Source organism: Myotis davidii, unplaced genomic scaffold, assembly GCF_000327345.1.
Source record: "Myotis davidii unplaced genomic scaffold, ASM32734v1 scaffold13, whole genome shotgun sequence".
NCBI lineage: Eukaryota > Metazoa > Chordata > Mammalia > Chiroptera > Vespertilionidae > Myotis > Myotis davidii.
The window spans coordinates 1,204,335-1,224,389 of NW_006286243.1; the positions used below are offsets into that span (position 1 = coordinate 1,204,335).

Below are 20,055 nucleotides of genomic sequence, written 5' to 3' on the forward strand. Positions count from 1 at the left end.
CTCGAGGGTGAGAGGACACCTTGTATTTGAAGGAGGCTATGAATAGGCAAAGGACACAGGATGGGATTTGATATTTATAAAACACTGTGGGTTTGACTAATTGCTGTCATTCTTTCATTCAACCTTCTTAGAGGACCTGAAACTATAGGGTATTGTTCTAGGTACTGAGGTGGGGATAGCATCACATAAACTGCCAGCATATAAAAATGCTTACCAGTTCATGGCGTCCAAGGCCTATCTGGGTCTCTGAGAATCAATAGTTGGAAGGACCCTACCCCATGCAGATGTGCATGGGAAGGTGGTAGAGTGGGTACTGAGCAGTCTTCGCTTCTTCTCCATTAAAATTCCTAGTTTCACATTTCTCCTTTTGATTGATGTTCATATTTTCTGAAGACTAACTTCTTTTGGGGATGATTGAATACCCCACAGCCCCTGAATTGGACTTATGTGCATTTATGATTTAATCCCCTGGACCTAAGAATCCCCTGGGTTCTTATTTAATAGCTGAATACTTACAAACCCTGATTGATTTTAATGCCCAGTGTGGCAGGACTAGGGTGTCACCTTCCTGTTTCTCAGCCTGCAGGAAGGAGGAGTGCAGAAGGGAGTCCCCACCCTCATGTCCCCCACACCGGACACCGACCCTTCGGAAGACCCAGTGCTGTGATGAGTATGAGTGTGCTTGTAACTGTGTCAACTCTACAGTGACCTGCCCTCTGGGGTACTTGTCCTCGGTCATCACCAATGACTGTGGCTGCACCACAATCACCTGCCTTCCTGACAAGGTAGGGGCTGCTCAGCTGTGGCTGGGATGATGGCAAACATTTGCTTCTTATGGAAGATTTGCCTTCTTGCCCAAACCAAGTGCTATATGGTTGGTGGGTGAGCAGTCAACATTCTATCTCAGCCTAATGGAAATTTAGTTAGCTCAGGAGGTATTTATAGAGAACCTACTGTGGCTAGTGCTGTGGTTACAAACAAGGTATAAGACATAGTCTGGCCTTTAAAGAGATTTCTTTAGGTTAGCTAAGGAAATAATATGAAGGCATGGATTATTTACAGACAAGTTAATAGTTGACTCATTTGTTAATTGCTATCAATTCATCCATCTATCCGTTTATCCTTCCTTCCTCCCTCCCTCCCTCCCTCCCTCTTCCTTCCTTCCTTCCTTCCTTCCTTCCTTCCTTCTTTCCTTCCTTCCACTAATTACTGAGCAACTACTATATTCTACCAGAACTGGTACTGTACTAGGTGTTATGGGAGAAATGTAAGATGTAGTCAACTTATGGTCTTGCTAGTATATATATAAGACAATAGTCTATAAACTGAATACAACAAAGCATCAACAGATGGTACAGATACTAATGCACATAGCAGTCATAGGGAAGAGGTCCACCAAGAAGAGTTATCATGAAAGATAATTGGCAGAACTTGAGATGAACCATTAATTACAGTAGGAAGATATGAGAAGATTTTCAGCTGCTGAACTATTGAGGGTAAGTCCTGCAATGAATGCCAAAGAGAAGTCACAGTTACCTTTCCCTGGAGTCTATTAGGGCTAGAGCACACACTCATTTGCCTAGAATGCTCTAGACCTCTGGTCCCTTCTGGATCCTCTTCTAGCTCAAGATTTCTAAGTGCCTAGGTTCTGGAGGAGCAGGAGCAGGTCCAGATTTCATGCTTATTAAAATCTACTTTATAAGCATCCCTGCATGTGGGCAGACACCATGTTGGTTTTATTTATTGCTGTATTCTCAAAGCAACCTAGAGCAACTTCCAACACATAGTAGATACTTTCTAAACTCTTGTTTAAATGAACTGAATGAGTTCACTCACAGAAACCTTGTGTCTACAGGTGTGTGTCCACCGAGGCACTGTCTACCCTATTGGACAGCTCTGGGAGGAGGGCTGTGACATATGCACCTGCACCGACATGGAGGATGCTGTGATGGGCCTGCGTGTGGCTCAGTGCTCCCAGAAGCCCTGTGAAGAAAGCTGCCAGTTGGTAAGATGCACAGAGAGACTAGGCACTGTGTGGAACACTCAGGGTATGGAAGTAGGGGAGGGCATCCCAGGAAGAGGCAAAAAGCCCCTTTAGTAAACTCTCAATCAAGACCAGAATGATGGGGAAGGGGAGGTGAACTGGGGAAAAGAAAGAAGCATCAAGAAAGGATTGCAATGTCATCCTTCTGTGATTCAGGTAATCCTTGCCTAATGGATGTTGTATGTTGTATGTTGTATGGTCTTGAGTCCAGAGGGCAATGGAGTTGGTTTGAGCAGAGGTGTGAATTAAATGCCTAGAAAAGAGGACTTGATTTTTTTTCTATCTCATCCCTCTTCAGACATTACCTTAGGCTATCCCTAAAACAGATAAATGTTCTGAATTTTCTGAGATTATCCCAGTTTTAATGTCCTATAGTGTTCCTACAGAGATTGGTGATTTTTCAGACTGTGTTATAATTTGAGGTACAAAAAACATGATTAGCCTTCCCCAATCAGTTTTAAATTCTCATTGTAGTTTACCCCTAAGGTTTCTCTGTATTTTGGGGGGACTCTTTTTTGAACATTTAAGATTAGTAAGACCCTAGAAAAATGAAGCACTCATGTGCAGGGAGAATTGGGGGTCAAATTCTGCTTGCTGGTTTAATGCTATTTTTATTATTACTGCAGTATTATCCATAGATAATGATGATAAAAGAAGAGTAATACATCTTGTGGTTGCTTCTGTAAATGTTAACAGCAGAGAAAACAGTGCTCTTGATGCTGTTTTGGAAATGTGTGGCTTGGTGATGAAAGGGAGGGACTATGAATAAATCCAGAAATAGGTAGTCCATTCAGCTCATCTGCTGCGCTACCTGCAATGATGTACTGAGGAGAAGCAGAGTTGCTAGGCAACTTTGAGAGAGGATGATGCTATGGTATCCAGGTGTATCTTATGGGAATGCTAAGTTTTGGAAACCTGTTGGTCCCCCTCTCCTCCCATAGGCCATGGAGGCTATCAGAATAACTTGCTATCAAGTAAAGAGAGTACTGTTTAGAGGCCATTTTTATAAAATTAGTACCCAATATATTTTGTGTTTCAGTAGGGAGTTTTGGTTGCAAAGAACAGAATCTACTCAAGTTAGCCAAAATAAAACTCTCAGGAATGAAGTACAGGATATATAAATTGGCATACAACAGTTCTCTCCCATATCCCATGAGCCCCACCCCTGTCTCTGCTCCTCTCTGCCCATCTGCTCCAGTTCTTCATTGCAAGTCAGCTTTCTCTGGGAAGAAGTTTTGCTTTCTCATAAATTTTATTTGCACATGGCTTTATTGCATCTGGCTTCAACTCAGCATGACTTTTCAGATCCAGGGCCATCCCTGTCCAGTGTGACTTGCTCAGTCTTTGTGTTCAATAGATTGACTTTTCAAGGAGAAAATTTATGGACTTAGCTCATCCCATGGATATGATCCTCTGTCCAGTCCCCAGTCTAGTCCAGTCAGCTGTTGGGGAGGGTGCAGGTTATATGGTAGAAACTTGTCTATCTAGAGCAGTGGTTCTCAACCTTCTGGCCCTTTAAATACAGTTCCTCATATTGTGACCCAACAATAAAATTATTTTTGTTGCTACTTCATAACTGTAATGTTGCTACTGTTATGAATTGTAATGTAAATATCTGATATGCACGATGGTCTTAGGCGACCCCTGTGTAAGGGTCGTTCGACTGCCAAAGGGGTCGCGACCCACAGGTTGAGAACTGCTGATTTAGAGGCTGTGGTGCTGGAGGCAATTTCAAAAAGAAAATGGGTACAGAGGTCAGGTGAATGAGTGGAGGAGGCAACATTTCTAGAACACTTGACCAGATGATTGCTGTAGAGAATTGAATGACTTGTCTTAAAGACTGGATGTTCACACCTTCTAGGGAGGAGAAGGAGGTTTATGTTAAAGCTGAAGGCATGTGGGAGGCTGGGCTTTGATCTGTACGATGTCTTGAGTTGAGGTGGGAGCTTCAGTGAATTGTGATGGTTTTAGACTTTATTCTTCAAAGAGGGAGGTATCAGCTCTGGTCTGACTCCAGAGACATTTGGGCTCACTTACCCGAATTCATTTGTTGTCTAGGTTGTGACAAAAACAAAACAAAAACAAACAAGGAAACATTACCCTCTGATTCTTTCTTTCTGAAGCCACAGTCTGGAGAAATATACTTTCCTCAACCACCTCCATAGCTCTCTACTGTTCATGTCAGAAAAATTAGGTAGAGCAAGCAAAGGGTAAGGCTGGCTTCCCAAAGAATATTACAGGTATGCCTACATGCCTATGGCCTTGCTTCCATGTTAATGGCAAGGGGAATTTCCCCTCTGTCATGTAAACTTTAGAGAAGATTTTCTTTGAAGGCTTATGACCACCTGATTCCACACTTTTAGACTCCAGAATCAGACTAAATCATGGCATTAGGAACTGTGTCCAAGGAACTGAACGTAATGCATTATATTTTATTCATCCTCATGATACTCCTCCAGAAGGAAGAAGAGGCAAGGCTGTTCTTCCCCCTTATCAGATAGAAAGCAGAGCACTAGCACAGGGAACAAGGTTGGTCATAGATCTACAGCTCATTTAAAGCCAGTAGAACTGGGTTGTCTTGACTGCTAGTCCAGGGCCCCTTCTGTGAGGCTGATACACTGGCAATACCAGCATTTTAAGGGCCAGCCTGATTCAGCAAAGAGACAAGGGACCAATACTCCATGCCTCTCACCATCATTTCAGCAATGTTAACCGTGTTTAAAGGATTGTGCTGCTAAATATATTAGGAATCTATTTTTCATTGGCATCTGTCTTTTTAGATTGGCTAGATATTAGACCTGCTTATTTCCATTCTTAATTGGGAAACCAAGGAAACAGGATTGAGAAGAGAGTAAGGAGAAGGGTCTGAGATGTATATTTTGAACAGATATAAGGTAGAGGATTTAGACGGGTATGGGGAAAGAAAGAGAGATGAGACTATTGGATGAACCCTGGTTGTGCAGTAGGAAAATGGGAATGCTGGAGGTGGAGGGGGATCTCAAAAAGATGGCAGCCAGGAAATTTGGAGACATGACTAGGAGAACCTGAGCATGACAAGTTGGTGGGGTTTTGGGAGCAAGACATCTGTCCTGGTAGTCATTCATAGTATCGACAATGTGTCCTCCCATATTGGGAGGCAGCAGAAAACAGGAAGAACACACCAATCCAGGTCACTTGGCACTCTTAGAGAGGCGCATAAGAGTGATGTTGGGTCCCTGAAGGTATTGATGATTCTTTTGTGCTCTGTGAGTCTTTTATGGTAGCTTGTATATTCTGCCTTATAGTGGAGGGTGTCTAGATTGTATCATTCTAATTTGTTGGCTTTTCCAAAGTATCTAGTATGTCATAGATGCATAATAAATTATTAGAATCTCAGATGATAAAACACTGGGGACAACTCACTGGGCACCTCTGTGACATGGGTCAGGATGTAAGTGGGCCCCATGGAGATGGTATGATGTTGAGCCAAGTCTCTGGAGTGCTTGTGTTCCCCCAGAGAGGCACCAGCTAGCCTGACATCAAGTGCTGTGTGCATCTTCTGGCTTGGTCCTGCATGTGAGTGTGCGAAGTAGGCCTGGCCTTCTCACCCATCCTGAACAGCTGCAAGCATTCCTTCTCTTTTAAGGACAGAGCTTCAAGATAAAGCCCAGTCCTGGGGTCTGTCCCCTGGGCTCCTGAGATACCACACATGTCAGTGTTTTGCCTATTCTTTGTACATTGCTTCAGAGTTTTCAGTGGACAGTTTCAATCCAAATTCCGAAAGCTTTGGCCAGATTAGAAGACCATTAAGAGGCAAGGTGAGCTAGTAAACTTCCAGGATGCTGGTCTCCCTGGCAGGCATTCTAGGGAAGGTTGGTCTCTGCTGCTCTTATCTCACTGTGCCCTATAAACTACATCAAGTAACTACTTGGGGCAACCCAACTCTGCACATTGGTGAGAGGTCTTGGGATCAAGGTATTCATCTTATGTAGGTACTTTGCCCTATTAGAGCAGAGACTAGGTCTCAAGCATCTTGGATATTCTCCCCCAGTCAACGAAGTGCCCTAGATTTGGTCATGATAAAGATCAGGTCAGGTAGCTGTTGCTGAGTGAACTCTGGGCTGTGTTTAATACTTTTCATGAACTGGATGATGGTCTCAAAGTGGAAGCTTTAAGAGGGCAGGATTATGCCTTTTCAGCTGGTGAAACTGAGTCACTATCTTAGTGACTCAATGGTTGATGCCTCCTAGTCACTTCTTAGCATAGTTCTGAGGCTGGTGGATGACAGAGATGAAACCGTTCAGGCCAGCAGTGTCTCTGTAAAACCCCAGGGATCAGTACACCTGTGGAGAGATAAGCACACTCATGTCTCTGCTGCTGGTCTGACCTCACTCTCTGCTCCTTGTGTTTTTTTCCAGGGCTTCACTTATGTCCTACATGAAGGCGAATGCTGTGGAAGGTGCCTGCCATCTGCCTGTGAGGTGGTGATTGGCTCACCACGGGGGGACTCCCAGACGTACTGGAAGGATGTAGGTTGGGGCCTCAGGATGGGTTGTCTATTCTGTGGTTTAGTGCTGGCCTTGGTTCAACCTATAAAATCAGAGCTCATCCCCTGTCCTTTGCTTTCCTTGCAGGAGGTTAATTAGCTGCTGGTGTTACCCAGACGTCAACTGGGTTGCCTTGCCCCTTAGGAACTAGTTAAGATGGCCTCAGGCTTCCCATTTCATTGATTTTGGGAGAAGCTGAATTCCCTCTCTAAGAGTTCTGTGAATGCCTAGGGAATTTATGTCAGTGAATCTGAAGTCCTGCTTCCCCTGAGTGGTTGGTATAGGGATGGCCTCACCACCCTTCATGTGCCATGGGTCTGCCACCCCACCAAACCCACAGCCTGAGGTGCTATTCAGTCCCACACCAACCCTGACAGGCTCCTCTGACTTCTTCATGAGTTCCATTGTACACATTTCTATCACAGAGAAGCAAACACTATTCTGTTCCCTAAGTCCCTGAGCTATTTCTGTAACCCTGGCTGTAGCACAAGTTTGACATGCTTGCTATAGTGTATTGCAATGTTGGGCTTTACCTGGTGGATGGGACTGAGATGTTAACCCAGGGCATGATTCAAGGGCCCAGACCAGTTCCCTGAGGGAACAGTGCACTCCCCTTCGGACTCTGTGTTCTAACTACAGGTTGGCTCTCACTGGGCCTCCCCGGAGAACCCCTGCCTCATCAATGAGTGTGTCCGAGTAAAGGAGGAGGTCTTTGTGCAACAGAGGAATGTCTCCTGTCCCCAGCTGGATGTCCCCACCTGCCCCGTGGGCTTCCAGCTGAGCTGTGCGAGCTCAGAGTGCTGCCCCACCTGCCACTGCGGTAAGGCACCCTGTCCAGGGACCCACCTTCCGGCCTGGGTTTCCAGGAAGAGCTCCTGAATTCTTGGCTTTCTTAGCAATTCGGAGAAATGGGAGGATCAAAATCTTCCCATCTGTTCCTAATGCTTTTGTGACAAAGCAAATAAGATGAGAGAAATAGAACCATTTCCTGAAGGTCATAATGGTGCTCAGTGATGGCTTATACCACTATCTCATGTCACGGGCACGGCAACCCTGGTTGGTGGAGACTGCTACTGCTTCCACCAGCTCACGGGAGTTAGTGAGCTGTAGGGCTGGGGTTGGACCTTCATGTCTCTGACTCTAGAAACCACTTTTGTGATTATTCATGGTATTGCCTCTGCTAGGGAAGGTATTCCAATGTCCACCCCCTCCCTCCCTACAAACAAACAGCAACAGGAACAAACAGCTCACTACCACCTGCTCTGAATTCTTTGTGTGATTTTATCTTGTGACTTAAAGTTCCCGGAGTAGAATTGCATTCTTCATAAATCCAAAGATTCTCCCACTCACCCCTTCCATGTGAATCACTGAAACATGTGCCTTCCCTACCAGGACGCTCAGGGGTCTTCTCACTGAGGGCTGGGTGCTGGGTGCTGGGCAACAGGCAGCCTGCCCCTCCTCGCCAGACCTGGGAGAAGCAAGGCCACTGTGGCTCTGGCAGTAGGACCCACAGTGCCTGGAGGTGGAATGCAGCAAAGGGCAGATGTAGAAGAGAGGCCCAGATGGAGGAGAAAGCCCTGAAGGGATCAGCTGTGTGTAGGGCCGGGTGGCCAGGGTATTCTGTACTCTCATGCCTGCACTTATCTCTCCCCAGAGCCTGTGCAGGCCTGCATGCTCAATGGCACCATCATTGGGGTAAGCTGTTGCCTTCTTCTCCAGGGCCAGTTGGTAGGGCAGAAGTGGGTGTGCTGTGGAAAGGATGGGCCACTCAGTCATTCTAATGTGGAAATGAGAGAAACCGGGATACCTACTCCCAATGCACTCTCATTGCCTGCAGGGCTTCCCAGCATCCCAGAGCCTGGCCTCAGCGGTCTTCCTAACGCTCTAGGGTCCGGGCACCCAGTCCGGCACTCATCTCCCAGCCCCACTCCAGGCCCATGATCATTTCTAATGCGTACAGAGAAGTGCTCTGCAGTCGTTGTGCACATTTCAACCTATCCCCCACTCCCACTGCCCGGCCCCCTCTCTGGCATGGAAGCCCTAACTCTTACCATTGCCACACTTGAGGTGGGAAGGCAGGGAAGGGAGTGGGCTACTAGAGACAGCAAGAGGGTCAGGGTGATGGCTCAGGGCAGCTATGGGAGGCTCCCCCCATAAGGAAACAGTTTATGGGGCTGAGGTGAGAGGGGAAGTCAGGGGTTTGGGGTGCTGGGAGGCCTGACTGTGGTGACTCTGCTTCCAGCCTGGGAAGAGTATGATGATTGACGTGTGCACGACTTGCCACTGCACCGCCCAGGTGGGGATCATCTCCGGATTCAAGCTGGAGTGCAGCAAGACCACCTGTACGGCCTGCCCCGAGGTGAGAGGGTCGTCGAGGACCTAGGGGGTAGGCTGAATACTCGTGGGCCCAAGCCATGGGACCTCACTGGGGTTTTAAAATAAACTTTCCTTATTTTCTGATTGTGGACAATATTTGACACCTGTCATGGAGAGCCCAAGTCACCCACCCACCCACATTTCATCTCTCAGAAATTACAGTGTAGTTTTGTGCTTTTTAAACACTTTCTCTTTGTGTGTTTAAAATAAACACAATATTTGCAAGGCTTGTGATGCCATATTTACAGTTCTGTATTTTCTTTTACACATTTAAAAAACCATCCATTACCATTTTTGAGAACACTAAAGATTAATTAGTCAGCAAATATTTATCAGACACCTACTATGTGCAAGTTTATACACAATCTTCTTTGGAAAAGATGTGCCACAACCTTCACTTTTATTATCGGACATTGAGGTGGTTTAAAATATTTCACCCTGTTTACGCTAGGTCACAATGACTGCGTGCTCTCAGTCCCTCCTGAGGGTGGATTCGGAGTAAAAGCATCATTTCTGGTTTGGGAGATGACAACCAGCATTTTATTGTTTTCATTATGACTCTTAGTCCCACGTCACAGAGCTGGATGCTCAGGAGGATGCTTCGGCTTCTTCCTCCAACCGCCCGCTGTGCCTGGGGTCCTGCTGTTTTAGATACCACACGTGGACAGGGAAGTTTCTTGGGAGCCAGATGCAGGGAACACAGTAACAGCTCTTTCAGATGGTGCACAGGGAAGGCTTCTCTCTTCAACTTTGCAAGGCAGCAGGAGGGGTCTGGGGCCGAGTCTGGAGGAGACCTCCCTGAGAAGAGCAGCACAGAGGGGTAGGGGACATCAGGAGTGGTTAGGGATGAGGGACACTCATACGGTTGCTTTATATGCTCTGCATCTGTGTTCTTCATGGCACTTGGCATAGTGTCATACTCAGAATAGGGACTTAATAAATTTATGTGGAGTAGACACAGCTATTTTTGATAGAATGGTTTAAAGAGGACATTCCTGCCTCAATTAGAAGCCCACGAAGAGTGGGAGAGCGGGTTTTTACTATTAAAAAAAAAAAGCACAGTTGATGTTTTAGAGGTGTGTGTGTATATGTGTGTGTGTGTGTGTGTGTGTAACAACCCCCTAGAATAGAACTGGGCTTGAATACGAATGAAAGACTGATGTCTGGAGTTTGTGGCTTCCCTTTTACCTTGGATGTCCATTGAACTACCTACCATCAATGCAGCAAGAGATCCACACCAAGGCTGTCCTCAGGTTTTCTGGAGGGCGAGCTTGTGAAGTCTCAAACTGCGCCCTCTGGTGGTCAGAAGGTGGCATGGTACCCTCCTCTGCATTCAAATCCAACCTAGTTAGAGGTTCTAAATTAGCGGTTCTCAACCTGTGGGTCACGACCCCTTTTGGGGTCGAACAACCCTTTCACAGGGGTCACCTAAGACCATCGGAAAACACATATATAATTACATATTGTTTTGTGATTAATCACTATGCTTTAATTATGTTCAATTTGTAACAATGAAATTGGGGGTCACCACAATATGAGGAACTGTATTAAAGGGTCGCAGCATTAGAAAGGTTGAGAACCACTGTTCTAAATACATATTTTTAAAATTCTCGACCCCTTTGGTTTGTGTACTATTCCTTCTTCCTTCCAATATTCTGATATATGTCCAGGGCAGTATACTGACCTCCTTCCTCTTGAAACCCCTAGGTTAGCCCTCTTTCTATGTATCTCTTAACCTGCACCAAAACTGGCTTCAGTTGCCCCCATTCTAGCTCAGCATCCTTCACTGGTTTTATTGCCCTTCTCTGCAATGGAAGGCCTCAGGGAGGCCTCCTGCAGGTGGGGGAGCTATGGTGAATTAGGCTGAGGCAGTTCTGCTTGAACTGCCTACATCAGACTAAAGTGTTAGTGTCAGCAGAGAAGTGGGTCCTTCATTTCCTCCCAGGGGAGACAGTGTTTGCACCGAAAAGACCAGCAGAAGATGGTTTGTGCTGGTGGGTGGTAGGCAGGAAGCTTGACTGATGAACTTTCAGGGAAAGTGTGAGGAAGAGAGGTCACTCTGACATAGAACACTGAGAAGGCATCCGGAGGGGCATGACCGTGAGCTGACCTTGAGCAAGGGATCGAATGTGGAATAGAGGACCCTCCAGGAAGCAGAATGGGGAACAGATGGGCAGAAGCAGGAGTTAGAAATGGACAGCAGGGCTCCCACAAGCCCTGGTGCAGCTGCGTTCGGCTTCCAGGGCAGCAGACAAACCAGTTTACTCCCTCAAGTGAATTCTGCTATACCCCCTCTCCTCCTCCTGGCCCTCTTGCCCAACTCCACACCCCAGCTCTAAAATCACTTCCCCCTCCTATTACCCTGCATTCTTTCTGCCTCTTCCTCCTGTTCTCTCTTCTCCCATAACACCCTTTCCCCCCCTTATTCCTGGCTGAACTGTGCCCTCTGCCTCTCTGTGTGTGGTTTTTGCCCTCATGGCCCCTGTCCCCTTCACTTTGCAGCCACCCTCCTCCTTTGTCCTCACCCCCTCACTTCTCCTGTAAAGATTTTATCCAATTACTTCTCCTTGACTGAGCAAAGGGCATTTCCTATTTCTCCTCCTAATGTCCACTGTAAGACGCTCAGATCCAAGCTCCGGCGATATCCTGCCCGACTTAAGCCCCATTTAGTAGTGACCCCGTAAATAGTCCTCCAGTGGGCCCTCCTCCTCCTGGCTGGAACCACTCCCATGTGCTCATAATGTTTGTTCCAACTCTTTCTTCCTTTTCCATTTACTTTATCCCTACACCTTCCTGGAAGAGTGCATTTTTGAAAATACAGTTTAAAGCTCACCAGTGAAAGACCACCTGAGGGTCTCCAACCCCCACAGTGATCTTCCCAGGGGAGTGTGTGGCCTGGCCCAATTGCCCTGATTTGTTCTGAGTTCCGTCCTCACCAGCTTTCTCTCTGGCCTATTCTCTGGGGATACATCGAGTGCAGAAGCTTGACTCAGGAGTAGCAAATTGTTTAAATTCATTTCTGAGTGAGCTTGCCCTTTCTTAACTCTTCCTGCTGGTTCAGAGCATCAGCCCTTGTGCAGTGAAAAGGGAGTGGTGTGCAGTGACTAGGTCTTCTGTTTGGGGGCTCTAAATTGATCTGCTGGAGATTCATGTTAGAGAAACCCCAGGGCCCCAGTGGAGGGATATCTAAGTGAGCACTACTAAGGGTGGCAAAATAAGAAAAATAATGACAACATAGATGGCTTCCCACTTAACTAAATTTATTCTTTAAAAAAATTGAGGTTGTTCCTTTTTTTTTTTTTTGAGTGTTGGGGAGAGTTAAAAGAGCTTCAATTTGAAGACAATGATGAGACAGCTGAGGGTAGCTTTTTTTTGTTTAAAATACTCTTCCTTTGCAAAATAAAAAGTTGGTTATCCTATGTTGTCTTCCAAATTTGGGGGCATTTTTTGCCAGATAGTGAAATCAAGTTGCCCAGAAGCTGCTGCTTTTTCCAAAGCAGATATACATGAAGGCCTCTCACTTTAAGCCTCTATCAAGGTTCTTGCTCAACTCATCGCAAAATAATAATTTATCTCTTATGTAGAAGCGAACCATGTGACAACCATAGGACATAGTATGGGTAAGAGAGTACCTATATGAGATGGTATATTATTCAATCAAGTTACTTCTATACAAGAGATAAATTGTTATTATTTTGAGTTAAACAGTAAATTGTCTTTTACAGAGTTTAAGAAAATAGCTAAAAATGGTATTTTGTATTTACCTACATATTTATGATATAGGAGTGGCTGCTAAGAGTCAGGTGCTGGGAGAACAGGATGAACAGCGTCGACATAGTTTGAAATTTGCATGTCTCTCATAGAGAACAAAATATTAAACAAATGGTAATTTCAAATTGTGTTAAGTGTTATAAAGTGTGTGTGTGTGTGTATGTATTTTGTATTTTGTGAAACTTCTCTGAGAAACGATACTTAGAATGATTACTAAGGGATGAGAAAAGGCTACTTATTTATTTATTTTAATATATATATATTTATTGATTTCAGAGAGGAAGGGAGAGGAAGAGGGAGAGGGAGATAGAAACATCAATGATGAGAGAGAATTATTGATCAGCTGCCTCCTGCATGCCCCACATTGGGGATCGAGCCTGCAACCCAGGTATGTGCTCTTGACCAGAATGGAACCTGGGACCCTTAAGTCCACAGACTGACACTCTATCCACTGAGCCAAACCAGCAGAGAGAGAAAAGGCTCTTTATACAAAGTGTGGGGAAGAGCACTCCAGGCAGAGAAAACATCATCCACAAAGGCCCTCAAGTGAGAAGGAGGTGGCCATGTTCATGGACCAAGAAGATGCACAGGGTTGGATTGTCAAGAGCAAGGGGATGGTGGTATAAGGTCAGAAAATTAGGAAAGGCTGATGTCAGGCCTTACAGGACATGCTAAAGAGATTAGATTTTATTATAAATGCAATGGGAAGCCATAGACGGTCTTAATTTTAATGAGATATAATTTACCTATAATAAACAACACATATAGTAAGTATATAGTTTGTTGAAGTTTGATAAGTGTATAAACCTGCGTAGCCACTAAAATAGTAATATGAAGAAATACAGCTAAAAGGTTTTTTAGAGGAGATACAATAAACTTGATTAAACCAGGAGGCAGAAAAGAATTAACAGTAGACTAAGTAACAGAGAGGACAACAGATAAATAGCAAAATGGTGGATTTAAACCTAATCATATGGATAATTACGTTAAATGTAAATGGTCAAAACAAAATCAAATCCCAATTAAAAATGGAGATTGTCAGACTTGGATAAAAAAGCAAGACCCAACTGATATGCTGTTTACAAGAGATGCACTTCCAATTTAAAGAGACAGACAGGTTGAAAGTCAAAGGATGGGAAAGATATCCCAGGAAAACAGTAGGAACAAGAAAGCTAAGATGGGTATATTAATACCAAACAAAATAAATTTTGAGTTGAGGAGTGCTACCAAAACAAAGAAGGTACTTTCATATTGATAAAAGAGTAGGTTCATTAAGAAGACACATGAATCCTAAATTTTTATGCATACAAATACACGAAGCAAAAATTAACAGACCTAGGGGGAGAAATATGCCTATCCACAATTTTAGTTGGTAATTTTAATGTATTTCTCTCAGTAACTGATAGAATAAGTAGGGGGGGAAATCAATAAGGATATAGAAGATTTGGAAAACCATGTGAACTAATGTGCCCTAATTGAAAATGATAGACCACTACATTGTAAAACTGTAGAGTACATATTTTCTCAAACACAAAGGGAATTTCCACCTATCTTGCCCAAATTCTGGGCCATAAAAAACTTAATAAATGTCAAAAATTTCAAACCATATAGACTGTATGCTATGACCACCGTGAAATGAATAGAAATTAGTATAAACAAGGAACTATAAATACCCCCCCATATTTGGAAATAAAATAAAATATTTTTAAATAATCCATGAATCAAAGAAGAAATCACAAATGAAAATAGAAAATATTTTGATATAGAGATAATAATGGCTCTTCTAGAGACTCCAATATGTATTCTTCACTCATTGTAGTCTACCTTGATTTAATAATATAGCATTTCATGTATATTATCTTTTACCCATACTTTGTGCTATGGCAGTGATGGCAAACCTATGACATGCGTGTCAGAGGTGACACGCAAACTCAGTTTTTTGGTTGATTTTTCTTTGTTAAATGGCATTTAAATATATAAAATAAATATCAAAATATAAGTCTTTGTTTTACTATGGTTGCAAATATCAAAAAATTTCTATATGTGACACGGCACCAGAGTTAAGTTAGAGTTTTTCAAAATGCTGACATGCAGAACTCAAAAGGTTCGCTATTACTGTGCTATGGTTTGACATGGTTTATTTCTACATAAGAGATAAATTGTTATTATTTTGCTTTAAACAGTAAATTGTCTTTTATAGAATTTAAGAAAAAAACTAAAAATGGTATTTTATATTTATCTACATATTTATAATTTCCAGTGCACTTCCTTCATGTATATCTGAAATTCCATGTTATATTATATCCCTTCAGCTTGAAAAAGAACTTCTTTTAGCATTTCTTTTAGTGTGAGCCAAATGGCATTTCATTTCTCAGATTTCATTGATCTGAAACATCTTTATTTTGCCTTCATTTACTGAGTATAGAATTCTAGGTTGAAAGTTTTTTATTTTATCACTTTAAATATGTTGTTTCATTTCTTCTGGCTTGTGTTGTTTCTGATGGCAAGCTAGTTGCCATTTTTATTTTTATTTTCCTGTGTGCATCGCCCAACCTTTTCCTACTGGCTGACTTTAGCAGTTTTCTCTACACTTTCCCTGCTTTGGATTCATGGAGATTCCTGGATCGGTGACTTGATTTTTTAAATCAATTTTGGAAAAATTTCAGCTATTATTTATTTATTTTTGTTTCATTTTTTCTCTCCTGTCTTTCTGGAACTATGATTACATGTATATTATACCATTTGATACTGTTCTGCTGGTTATCAGGGCTCTGTATATTTTTTTCAAACTTTTTTCCTCCCTGTTCTTTAGTTTGGACAATTTCTATTGATCAGTATTAAATTCACTGATCCTTTCTTTTCTGCAGTTAATCCAATCTGGTGAGATTTTTTTTGTTTGTTTTGTTTTTTAATTAGGTAACTATATTTCATGTAAATGGGTTTCCTTTTGTTCCTAAATTCCCCATCTCTTTTCTCTATTATATTCATTTTTCCTTTAGACTCTTTAACATATTTATCATAGTTATTTTAAAGTTTCTGTCTGCTGATTGCAATAATAAGGTCATTTGTGTGTCTGTTTCTATCGAGTAATTTTTCTCTTAAGCGTGGGTCATTTCCTGCCCCTCCACCCCAGTTCCTTTGCTTGAAATGTTTTACTATGTATTAGACATTGGTGGGAGATATGTGAAGAGACTCTTAATTCTGCTATTTCCTCTGATGAATGTTAAATTAGCTTCTAACTTAGATTATTGGTGGTTCACCTTGAATTAAAGGAGGCTAGATTTTACACTATATTAGGGACAGTCTATTTCATTATTTCTCTTGATCCAAAGATGACATAGTTCTTATATGATGTATGTCTGAGTTCTGAAACATAGTTCTTAATCCTAAGGTCTGGCTCTTTTGAAATGTCAATGAAAACATGAGGTGTTTGACTAGTTCCCAGCTTGGTGGGATTCAGACTGCAAACCCTGGCTCTTCTGTGCTGTGTGGAGCTGAAATTTCTGCTCAGGTCTTTAAGTTTCCACCTGTTTTGTCCTTGGGCTCCTCTTAGGCTCTTCTGTGTATATATAATTTAAAGCAGAGGTTCTCAACCTGTGGGTCGCGACCCCTTTGGGGGTTGAACAACCCTTTCACAGGGGTCGCCTAAGACCATCGGAAAACACAAATATAATTACATATTGTTTTTGTGATTAATCACTATGCTTTATTTATGTTCAATTTGTAACAATGAAATTAGGGGTCACCGCAACATGAGGAACTATATTAAAGGGTCTCAGCATGAGGAAGGTTGAGAACCACTGATTTAGAGGTTAACCAAGGATTTGAAGGGAATTTATATGCAGATTAGGGGGCTTCTTGTTTTGACTTCCCCTTTTCTGAGTTTTCCCCCTTATTCTAGGAGTTTCAAACGCTGTCCTCTGACTCTTCAGGCAAATACAACTACAGTTTTCTTCTCAGGTTCTAACCATCCAGTGCCGTGCAGATTGCTCTCATGGAAAAAGCCATTTAAACATGATTCTTGTCCATTATGGTTCCCTCTTTCAAGGATCAAATAACCTATGGTTTATTGCTGATTTGCCCATCCAGCGTCTTTGAATAATTGTTTTAAATATTTTGTTAATCATTTAAGTTGTTATCTGTAGGAGAGTCAGTCCAATATAAGTCACTCGGCCATTATTAGAACCAGAACTCCATTGGGGGTTTTTAAGCAAAAGAGTAACATGACTAGACTTTTATTTTAAGAAAGCCATCCTAGCAAATGTGTGGAGACCTGTAGTAGGGACAAGAATAAAGGCAGGAAGATAAATTGAGACTATTATCAGAATCCAGTGGTCAATGATGATTGCTTAGACCAGGTGATGACAGAGGACACTCCATGACAAGCAGCAGATGAGTTTGAGATGCATTTTTGGCAAGATTTGGTGATGAGTGGGGGTGGAGGTGTAAACAAGAGGGAGACTCAAGGGTGAGTCCCAGATTTCTAGTTGGAGAAACTGGGTAATGAAACTATTTGCTGAGATAGGGAAGATTGAACAAGGATGGGATTTGGGGCAAAAATCAAGTTTTTGAATATAAGTCTTAAGATGACAATAAGATAAATAATTGTCAAGTAAACAGTTGAACTTAAAAGTCCGGAGCTCGGGAGAGGGGTATAATTTCATAGGTCTGGCTGCTAGAATTTGAGTGAGGTATACATCTGTGGAGGGAAGAAATGCTATCCAGGGGATTGAGAACTGACAAGGGTTAGTTAGCGCTGGATGTTGACTTCCTGAACTCTAGGAGAGATGAGAAGCTGGCAAAATTAGCCTAGCTGTAATTGGGATGTTGTGGGGAGGTTAACTAAGGCTGCTTTTACTCCTGGATACAGGGTTACAAGGAAGAGAATATCCCAGGTGAATGCTGCTGGAGATGTCTGCCTGTGGCTTGCACCATTCAGCTAAGGGGAGGACAAATCATGACTCTGCAGGTGGGAGCCCATTGAACTCGTGTCCCCCTCATTTCAACCACTGGTTTCCTATTTTGGGATCTTTTCTTCAAGAAAGAGAGACTACGTTTGAGTCAATATTGGTTTCTTTCTGATTTTATAAAGAAAAGATGAATAACTTACAGGAGACAAAAATTGTCTCTTTGTTTTAGTTATGTTGTCACTCTTCTTGACAAGTTGGTGTATGGCCCATGATTTGAAGTTGGCTGAAGTTTAAGAAATTTCTCCAGCCTGATGTCAATGAGACTGGAAAGACAGGGTGAAATAAACTCTGACTTATGAAAGTCAAAATTAATTAGTGGGTTTGGGAGGTGATGCCCAGTTTAGATAGCCAGTTTACCTTCCTATGTCTTAATTCTTTAAACTTTTAAGTGATCAGAAGAATTTGGGGATTCTCTACATTTATGCAGCCCTATTTACAGTGAATAAGATGTATAAGGGCTCTACCTTTTTTGTGTGTATTCTGGGTGGGGTGACTTTATAGATACTGTCTCATTCTTGTTCGATAGTCTTCCAATTTGTTTAAAAAACTTCGTGGACTCAAGGTCATGGTTTGAAGTGACTTTGTAACCAAACACTACCTTCAAATTTGCCTTCTTTGGTTTCAGCGTGATGAGATGTTCCAGGATGGCTGTGACAGTCACTTCTGCAAGGTCAACGAGAGAGGAGAGTACATCTGGGAAAAGCGGGTCACAGGCTGCCCTCCCTTTGATGAACACAAATGTCTGGCCCAGGGAGTGAGTATTCAGAGCTCAGGCCCTGCTTTTCTCTTGACAGTCTCCACCTCTGACTCTAAGAACAGAGGTCCTTCTGAGCAGCATGTAGTCCGGCTCTGACATGATTTCCCAGTGTCCACGGGAGATCTCTGACCTAGTATAGGAATCAATGAAATCACAACATCAAGCCTGATGCACAGACAAAACTCTCTGCACTATATGGTGCTATAAAAATACCTTTCCCTTGGGGAAGACTGAATGTGTGATCCTGCAGGGGAGGTGAGAGAGCAGACTGATTTCCAATCTTCCCTGAGAATTTGATTCTGATGACTCAATTGGGAGAGGATTCAGAGTAATCAAAATTGTTTCAGCCTGGTCAGGTAGGGTGGTCATTCTTCTCACATTTGTGGTGGGAAAGCACAGTTTACATCTGGGGACTTAAACTCAGGGTTGTGAGCCCAGGAATTAGCCTGGGAAGTGACCTGTAAGCTGACCACTATGTACTATTTGTGACTAATCTGGGACTTTGCTGTTTCCTTAAGGGGAAAATCATGAAAATTCCAGGCACCTGCTGTGACACATGTAAGTACATTACCAATAGCTTGTCCCTGGAAACCCATCAGACCAAGTCCAGGGACTGTTCTTTGGAGTAAGCTTTATTCCAGAAAGATATTTCTTGACCACCGGCCAGTCATTATGTTCAGTCCTGCAGGGAATTGCCATTCCTCCCTGAATGTTCTTAAACTGCCCCCTGCTCAAATCCCCTTCCAAAAGCCAGTGAATCACCTCTTCCCCTTTCCTCCAAACTCCTCACTGTCTCCAGCCCCTTGCCTGCCTTTCCCCTCATAGAATCTTGGGTTGCTCATAGTCCTACCACAAGAGAAAATCTCTCTCCACACAGAGCTCCTTGAAGACAGATACCCTTGATCCATGGTCTTGACAGAGTAGACTCTCAATACACATCTATTCACTGAGTGTCACACAGCTATCTCAGGAAGCAAGGGAAGCCACCACTGGCTAACATTAGACCCACTGTGTGCTGTGGGGACTACAGAGAACATAAGAGTCCTCTCGTGATTTATAAGGCTGGTCTGGGTTTATTAACCCCACCTTCTTCACTCTCGGTCCCTCTTGAGCTTGCAGTTATGTTATACTGGTTGATCCTAATAGCTCACAGCAGCAGCATTGGAGACTGGACTCAACAAGTCTGCAGATCAGTGTTCTTACCACACATTCTTGTGTTCATGAGCACAAATAACATTCAGAATCCCAATGTTAATGCATTCTTCTCTGAAGATAGAATTACTTGCCTGACCTAATATTTTTTAAGTTTAGTTTTGTTGTTTTGTTCTGTTTTGGGTTCAGAGGCCCATGTTCAGTTTTGGATAGAGAAAGGAAGAGTGAAAACATGAATACCTTTGGCATTCAATCATTCATTCTTTTCTTGATGGCTTACTCTGACAGCCCCTGTAATTGTTGTAATCCAGTTGTAGACTGAGGAAACACAGTCCGAAAGCATCTCTTTCTATGATTCCTGTCTGAATGGTTTAAGACAGTGAAGTCAAGAAACCATCAGAGGAGGTGAATTCTCCCTAGGTGCACTGCACAAAGCATTTGGTTAAGAGACTGTTACCT

General features: G+C 43.0%; 1 protein-coding gene across 1 annotated transcript in view; it reads left to right on the plus strand.

Moving 5' to 3' along the window:
- The window catches only part of VWF (von Willebrand factor), a 118,244-nt gene that overhangs the window by 95,894 nt on the left and 2,295 nt on the right, over nt 1-20,055 (plus strand). The window contains exons 42-50 of the mRNA XM_006757606.2: nt 580-785; nt 1,856-2,005; nt 6,442-6,552; nt 7,210-7,390; nt 8,225-8,265; nt 8,813-8,929; nt 17,588-17,686; nt 18,313-18,441; nt 18,963-19,002. Of these exons, the coding sequence (XP_006757669.1) occupies nt 580-785; nt 1,856-2,005; nt 6,442-6,552; nt 7,210-7,390; nt 8,225-8,265; nt 8,813-8,929; nt 17,588-17,686; nt 18,313-18,441; nt 18,963-19,002 (1,074 nt within the window). The remainder of the gene's footprint in view (nt 1-579; nt 786-1,855; nt 2,006-6,441; nt 6,553-7,209; nt 7,391-8,224; nt 8,266-8,812; nt 8,930-17,587; nt 17,687-18,312; nt 18,442-18,962; nt 19,003-20,055) is intronic.